Source organism: Poecilia formosa, unplaced genomic scaffold (genome assembly GCF_000485575.1).
Source record: "Poecilia formosa unplaced genomic scaffold, Poecilia_formosa-5.1.2 Scaffold91, whole genome shotgun sequence".
Classification (NCBI taxonomy): domain Eukaryota; kingdom Metazoa; phylum Chordata; class Actinopteri; order Cyprinodontiformes; family Poeciliidae; genus Poecilia; species Poecilia formosa.
In genome coordinates, this window is record NW_006800030.1 from 1,778,167 (window position 1) to 1,786,674 (window position 8,508).

Sequence of the window (8,508 nt, forward strand, 5' to 3'; positions counted from 1 at the left end):
TGAAGAGTGACACATGAAACTGAAACAGGTCTCTTTTATAAGTAATGGAATCTTTCTGTCATAAACTACAAGCTTTTTAACACACAGTAAATCTTCTGCATTTCTACATCTGAGAGAGTTATATTTTTATTCCAAATCAAATCCAGACCCAAAACATCAGTAGTCTTCCCTTAAAGACTGTTGTGGTAAACTTACCAATCAGAGCCTCCCATTTGCCATTGGCCTGTGTGACCTCATACACACAGCGCATTTCACTGTATGCCATGCCTCCAATTATGAAGACTATGATTCTGGGACCGGTCTTCATCTCTGTGGGGCCTCTATTCTTGTGCCAGTTACCATAGCGAGCACTGGATGATGAAAAAAACAGCCTTTGTAACACAATACTGAACAGAAAATAATTTATAGTTCAGGAACATCTACATTCTTTCTACAGAAATAATATCAACCATTAATACAGGGTCAAATATGTACATTTATTTGCATCATGTAATAGTTATAGTTGCATTAAAAAAACATATGCACATATGCACCTTGACGGAGCACTGGCCTTGGCAGAGACTTGTCGCTGAGAGATGTATGGGTACTGTTTTGGGTCAAGTTTGTCCTCGATTGCATCCTGTAGAAACATGATCAAAACACATTCTGCTCTGCCATTTTTCTATACAAGATTCTGAATTATTAGGCCCAAGCAGCGACAGCACTGCAAAGTATTGTATTCAAAGTGTTTATTCTTCATGGCCTACTAAAAGTTATCAAAACAGTGAATTTTTATGCATGGCGAAGGTACGTGGCCAGGTCTCAAACTCACTAAGACAACAAACTTTCAGTGATTGATCCCCATCCGAACCCTTACATCCATCCATCCATCCATTTTCTTCCGCTTATCCGGGGTCGGGTCGCGGGGGCAGCAGCTTCAGAAGGGAGGCCCAGACTTCCCTCTCTCCAGCCACTTCTTCCAGCTATTCTGGGGGAACCCCAAGGCGTTCCCAGGCCAGCCGAGAGACATAGTCCCTCCAGCGTGTCCTGGGTCTTCCCCGGGGCCTCCTCCCAGTGGGACATGTCCGGAACACCTCACCAAGGAGGCGTCCAGGAGGCATCCTTAACAGATGCCCGAGCCACCTCAACTGGCTCCTCTCGACGTGGAGGAGCAGCGGCTCTACTCTGAGTCCCTCCCGGATGACCGAGCTTCTCACCCTTTCTCTAAGGGAGAGCCCTTACTCTGGGTTTCCCTGTGAAGGAAACCCAGTTCGGCCGCTTGTATCCGTGATCTTGTTCTTTCAGTCATGACCCAAAGCTCCCTTACAATACTCAATGGTTAAATTGTGACATGCTGCTTACATTGTTTACATTGATCTGTTCCTATCTGATTCCTGTGACCTAATCAACATGAAAGTGTGTCCAGTGACAGAAGACATCAGTGGAGGATGTGGGCGTGGCAAAGTCTCATGTCATGATTCAATTGCCTGTATGCCATGGACTTCCATTTTAGCACTTCTGCATTTTTTCGCCACATTCAACACTTTTAGTACACAGGGAACTAGTATGCTAGCAATGGCTCCTCGGTCGCTGATGTTCATTGAATAATTCAGACATCCTCAAAAGCTCCAACAACAAGAACAGATTTAAGCTGGATGTGTTAAGCTTCATAAAGAACTTAGAAGGTAAGTTAATAAATCGTTTGTGTGTTCACCGAAATGCCTCATATATGTCTGTCATAGCTAACACTGAGTCTTTCTGTCAGACTGTTTTCTGCTGGATCCTCTTGATTACTCTATTATTCATATAGCTTTACACCTGTGTCAACTGACTAACACGATGATGAATCTTCTCCACACTGGCTGGTGGTTGAACCATGTGGGCGTGGCTGAATGGCAAATTTCAAACCTGTAGCTTACCCTACAGGAAGTCCTCGCCAATCCTTCCACACAAAACAGGAAGTAACAATAACTCCTTTCTTGAAGGCCCAGTTTCAGCAAAACTTTTAAGACATGCTGCTGGCCTCGCATTAAACTGGACTGAAGGCTATTTGAAAGATTTGCCAAATGTGATGGGCCAGAGAGACATAGTCCCTCCAGCGTGTCCTCCAGCGTGTCCAGGACCTTCTTGCTTTGCAGCAAGAAGGTCAGTGTCTCAGAAGATCTGATGACATTTTAAAACATAAATAATTAAATAGTAGGGATTCACCATTATGAACATGTGGGCCAATGTCAATATCCAATATTAATATTGCTGGTATGGCCGACAACTGACACAGTAAAAGTAACCTAAATATATATTGCTTCTAATACTATTGATACGGATCCTACTACTCAACAAACTGTTGAAGAGTGACACATGAAACTGAAACAGGTCTCTTTTATAAGTAATGGAATCTTTCTGTCATAAACTACAAGCTTTTTAACACACAGTAAATCTTGCAGCAAGAAGGTCCTGGGTTCGATTCCCGGCCTGGGGTCTTTCTGTATGGAGTTTGTGGGTTCTCTCCGGGTACTCCGGCTTCCTCCCACAGTCCAAAAACATGACTGTCAGGTTAATTGGTTTCTCTAAATGGCATGGTTGTTTGTTGTCCTGTACTGTCTGTCTCTGTGACAGACTGGCATTCTGTCCAGGGTGCACCCCGCCTCTCACCTGGAATGTTAGCTGAAGATAGACACCAGCACCCATCCCGACCCTACTAAGGGACAAGGATGTATAGAAAATGGATGGATGCCAAATGCTAGTGCTGGCTGCGAGGGCTGTACAGGTCTGCTTGCAGATTTACTTATTATTATTATTATTATTATTATTATTATTATTATTATTATTATTATTATCATCATCATTACCGTTGTTGCACCGTAAAAGCAGTACCTCAATAAGATCTTTGATGAGTGGTGTCCATCTGGAGAGCTGGTATGTCTGCTCACTGACCCGTTCCTTACGGTCAGGTTTCTTGGGCTTTTTCGTAGTTCCCTGCAACAAACACACCAGTAGACCTTTTCAAATGGACAGAAAAAATATGTTCAAAAGAGTAATTAAGGACAAAATCTTTTGCAGATATCCACCATAAATTGGGTGCTAGGTGTGCTATATTTTGCTACATTTTCAAGTAAACTTATTCTGCAACATTTGGACTAAAACCATCTTAGTGCTGCCCCCTTTGGGATGAAGGATGGCTACTGCAGTTAACGTTTCATGTTGGTAAACGGTACAGCTTGGTCAATGTCTACAGCACAACCCCATATTCAGTTATAAAACCATCACATTCAGAAACGCTCCCATAGTAAGTCAGGAGTTGGAATTGTAAGCACCAATTAAACATGTTTTTATTTTTGCACATGTGTGATTCAAGCTCTCCCTGGGCTGCCACCTTATCGTGGCGGAGGGGTTTGAGTGTCCCAATGATCCTAGGAGCTATGCTCTCTGGGGCTTTATGCCCCTGGTAGGGTCACCCAAGTGCAGCCTGAAGACCCCTATGATGAGGAATAACTTTGGACTTGGTTTTCCCTTGCCCGGACGTGGGTCACTGGGGCCCCACTCTGGAGCCAGGCCTGGAAGTGGGGGATGATGGCGAGCGCCTGGTGGCTGGGCTTTTACCCATGGAGCCCGGCCGAGCTCAGCCCGAAGAGGAGACATGGGTCCCCCTTCTCATGGGCTCACGACCTGTGGGAGGGGCCAAAGGGGTCGGGTGCATTGTGTGATGGGCAGCGGCCGAGGGAGGAGACCCTGGCGGTCTAATCCTCAGCTGCAGAAGCTGCTGGCTCTTGGGACGTGGAACATCACCTCTCTGATGGGGAAGGAGCCAGAGCTAGTGTGTGAGGCTGAGAGGTTCTGGCTAGAAATAGTCGGTCTCACCTCGACGGATGACTCTGGTTCAGGAACCAGTCTCTTTGAGACTGCTGCTGGGAACGTCTGGCGGAATCCCCTGCGAGACGGAGCTTTAACTTCCATCTCCGGCAGAACTTTGAACACATTCCAGGAGAGGTGGGGGACATTGAGTCTGAGTGGACCATGTTCCGTGCCTCCATTGCCGAGGCGGCTTATTGGAGCTGTGGCCGCAAAGTTGTTGTCGGTGCCTGTCGCGGCGGCAACCCTCGAACCAGTTGGTGGACACCTTCAGTGAGGGATGCTGTCAGGCTGAAGAAGGAGTCCTATTGGGCCTTTTTGGCATGCGGCTCGGGTGGTCGCTGAGGCAAAAACTCGGGCGTGGGAGGAGTTTAGAGAGGCCATGGAGAAAGACTTCCGCACGGCTTCGAGGCAATTCTGGTCCACCATCCTGCGTCTCAGGAGGGGGAAGTAGTACAGCACCGACACTGTTTATAGCGGGGATGGTGTGCTGCTGACCTCGACTCGGGACGTTGTGGGCCGGTGGGCGGAATACTTAGAAGACCTCCTCAATCCCACCAACATGCCTTCTGTTGAGGAAGCTGAGCTTGGGGACTCTGGATTGGGCTCTCCAATCTCTGGGGATGAGGTCGCCGAGGTGGTTAAAAAGCTCCTCGGTGACAGGGCCCCGGGGGTGGATGAGATCTGCCCGGAGTTCCTTAAGGCTCTGGATGTTGCAGGGTTGTGTTTGGCTGACCCGACTCTGCAATATCACATGGACATCTGGGGCAGTTCCCTTGGATTGGTAGACTGGGGTGGTGGTCTCCCTGTTCAAAAAGGGGGACCGGAGGGTGTGCTCCAAGTACAGGGGGTCACACTCATAAGCCTCCCTGGTAAGGCCTATTCGCGGATCCTGGAGAGGAGGGTCCGTCAGATAGTCGAACCTCCGATTCAGGAAGAGCAGTGTGGTTTTCGTCCTGGTCGTGGAACACTGGACCAGCTCTACACCCTCAGCAGGGTCCTGGAGGGTGCATGGGAGTTCGCCCAACCGATCTACATGTGTTTTGTGGACTTGGAGAAGCCGTTCGACTGTGTCCCTCAGGGGGAATTTCTAGGTGCAGCCGAGGTGTTGAGGGGATCCGTTTTGGTGGCCTTAGGATCACATCTCTGCTTACTGCCGATGATGTGGTCCTATTGGCTTCATCAAGTCGTGATCTGCAGCTCTCAGTGGAGCGGTTCGCAGCCGAGTGTGAAGCAGCCGGGATGATGATCAGTGCCTCCAAATCGGAGGCCATGGTCTTGAGCCGGAAAAGGGTAGAGTGCCTTCTCCGGGTTGGGGGTTGTCCTGGCCCAAGTGGAGGAGTTTAAGTATCTTGGGATCTTGTTCATGAATGAGGGAAGAAGGGAGCAGGAGATCGACAGGTGGATTGGTGCAGCGTCTGCTGTGAAGCAGGCGCTGTACCGGACCATCGTGGTGAAGAGAAAGCTGAGTCAAAAAGCAAAGCTCTCGATTTACCGGTCGATCTACGTTCCTACCCTCATCTATGGTCATGAGCTTTGAGTCATGACCGAAAGAACGAGATCACGGATCCAAGCAGCCAAAATGGGTTTCCTCCGCAGGGTGGCTGGGCTCTCCCTTAGAGATAGGGTGAGAAGCTCAGTCATCCGGGAGGAACTCAGAGTAGAGCCGTTGCTCCTTCATGTCGAGAAGAGCCAGTTGAGGTGGCTCGGGCATCGGGATGCCTCCTGGACGCCTCCCTGGTGAGGTGTTCCGGACACGTCCCACCGGGAGGAGGCCCCGGGGAAGACCCAGGACACGCTGGGGGGACTATGTCTTTTAGCTGACCTGGGAACGCCTTGGGGTTCCCCCAGAGGAGCTGGAGGGAGGTGGCTGGTCGAGGGAAGTCTGGCCCTCCCTTCTGAAGCTGCTGTACCTGCGACCCAACCCCGGATGAAGCGGAAGAAAATGGCTGGCTGGCTGGCTGGCTGATTCATTTGCAATGTGGATATGGAGAGGAATGTGTCTCAGCTCTGTCTGACTGCAGAGGTTATGCTTTTAGATCAGCATTGTCCCACTTCAAACATAAATCATTTAATATACATGTGAGTAGACTGGGACATTAGATCGGTGAATGTAGAATTAAAAATGACTTTAGGTTAGTTATACAACAAGGTTGCTTCTCTGACTTTGCTACATGAAATTCCAAATGTCAGGAATAGAGACATGCACAGACAGACACTAGGTGGTGATAGCGCACCTGACATTTTTCCTCTTTGGAAAAAAAAAGTGTCCATTTTGAAATGTTTTGTTTTGTTTTTACAGTGTATAATATATGTCCCAAAGTAGCATTTCTGGATTTTAAAACCTATTTAACAGTCCATCCCAGACTTCCCTCTCCCCAGCCACTTGCTCCATCTCTTCTGAGAGAAGTGCTGGAACAAGCAGTGTCCTACATTTTAGTAATTTTGTCTGACAAGAACCTCCTCCCCCACACCCTCTCTGTCCTCTCCTCTGCCGTCAGAGGCATGCCCTGATGATGAGCTAACCACTCAAGTAATAAAAAAAAAAGCCTCATAAAACTCTGAAGTAAATTTAAAACTTTACTGGCCTAAATTTAGTCAAAGCAAGCAGATCAATTTATCCATATTCCCCACTATGTCTTCTAAAAGTTAATTACAAAAGGGTGTCTTTTTCAAGAGCAGAATTTGTGTTTGTGGGATTGTGATTGGTATGTTGTGCAGTCACTGTCATACAATTATCAAAAAAGAAGTAATAAATAGTGTGTATTGTCATTTATATTGTTATTAAATTAGTACCATAACATTTTGTGATAAAACTTTAAGTCTATGTCACTCATCCCTACTATGCAGTTCATTGAGTTCCCTTAGATTAAAACCTTTGGAATAAAAACTGAATTTAACCAGTTGAATGAACTGAACAAACTTTATGTTTAACATAATTAAACTGAAGGATCGTAGCCGTCTCCCTGATCAGAACTGCTCACCTCAGAGACAATGGGAACGCCCAGGTGGGCCATGTTGGAAATAATGTCACTGTCCTCAGGTGGGATGTTAGCATGCTGCAGGAGCTTACACAGGTTCTCCTCAGTCACACCTGACACAGAGGTTCAGATACACATGCAGCACACATGCATGCAAGCATGCACAGTCACATATTCAATTTATGCAAACAGCAGGATAAGTGAGATTAACTTCAAACCAGCAAAACAAAATGCAAAAATATATATATATGCATATATATCTAATATAATGACACAATCTTAATACAAAACACAGAAACATTGACCCAGATTAAATTACAGAGAAGACAACACTTTATATGCAAGGTCATAAAAAAGGAACTGGAAGCACTGATGCTATCTGACCATTCTTCATGAAGATGTAGAGCAGGATGATGCGTATCTTGTCGGACACGTTGACGTTGGCATCCAGGAGGATAGGAACAATGAGCCTCATGGGATCCTTGATCTTCTCACCCTCTGCATCTGTGCCCATTGCCAAATCCTGCAAATCAGTAAATGACAAATGATTACACTTAAAAAAATTAATATTTTTTCAGTTAAATTAAGTGTGCGTTAAATGCATGGTCAAGTTATTGGTTCTGGTGGGGGAGCAAAGTTTCTTTTTGAGGTTCTTTATTGAGATGCTCCGACCCAGTTTTTATACTTCCAATCTGATCCTGATATCTGAATGTGAAGTGATTCATTCATTATTCAATTAGGGCGCTCGGAACAATGTTCTAAAATACATTGTACCCTTTCTATACAATACTCCACCCTGATGTAGGGGGATAAAGGCACTTCCTCGGTACCCAACTTGTTAGATTCAGTAAAACCAACAGGCTAAAGAATGGGAACCATAGATTACCCTGGCTCCTTGCGTGCATGTGTGTGTGTGCATGCACACGCATGTGTTTGAGTGTTATACCTGCTCTACACGACAGAGTTTGTCCACTGTACCCTGGTAGCGGTTCATGCAGTCCTCTGCAAGGTGAAGATGGGTTGAATACTAAAGTAAGACAGGAAAGGTGCTTTTAGCAGGTTTGGCATAAATAACAATGACTAATGAAACATCAAGTCATCGTCTCTTAGTAGCACATGTATTAATGTTGCCAAGGATTTTTTGATAGAAAGATGTTAATGATTGCTGATCATGCCATAGAGTTAGTTACTATGGCAATGTTATGTGATCATACAAAGAGTAACATAATGCTTCTGTGGTAAATGAAACACCTCTGACCAAACCTGTTGAATGAATGAGAATTTCTCTATGCAGTTTAAAAGGGCAACAAAGAGTCGCAGAACATACAATAAGGGCAAATTAGAGTGCTCAGTTAATCTGACACATGGAAAAGTGGAAATTATTTTTTTTAGGTTTTTATGGACTATAAGGGAACAGTTCTCATTATTAAGGTGTATAATTCATCAGCAGTCAGTATCCCACAGTACTATAAAATATTATTACTGATCTCTTCAGATTTTTTTTGTCTACATTTTCAGATCATCAAGCCAAAAAGTATAATATCAGAAAAAGATGTGAATAAATACAAAATGCAGATTTTTATCATTATTTAATTATGTGAAAAAGTAATAGCTCCCTACAACTAATAACTGCTCAGACCATCTCTAGCATTTGCTATCAGAATCACATTATTTCCATATATATATATATATATATATA

The 8,508-nt window shown here is 45.3% G+C and overlaps 1 protein-coding gene across 3 annotated transcripts in view; it reads right to left on the minus strand.

Moving 5' to 3' along the window:
• Positions 1-8,508, minus strand: part of stxbp1b (syntaxin binding protein 1b) — a 34,263-nt gene that overhangs the window by 4,419 nt on the left and 21,336 nt on the right. For 2 of the 3 annotated variants that reach the window (XM_007557772.2, XM_007557770.2), the window contains exons 13-18: positions 7,756-7,836; positions 7,194-7,332; positions 6,813-6,922; positions 2,854-2,955; positions 534-619; positions 196-350 (exon numbers count right to left, since the gene is read on the minus strand). In XM_007557772.2, coding sequence (XP_007557834.1) covers positions 196-350; positions 534-619; positions 2,854-2,955; positions 6,813-6,922; positions 7,194-7,332; positions 7,756-7,836 — 673 coding nt within the window. Of the gene's footprint in view, positions 1-195; positions 351-533; positions 620-2,531; positions 2,781-2,816; positions 2,956-6,812; positions 6,923-7,193; positions 7,333-7,755; positions 7,837-8,508 lie in introns of those variants that run through there. The other variant, XM_016674166.1, reaches the window with a different exon arrangement.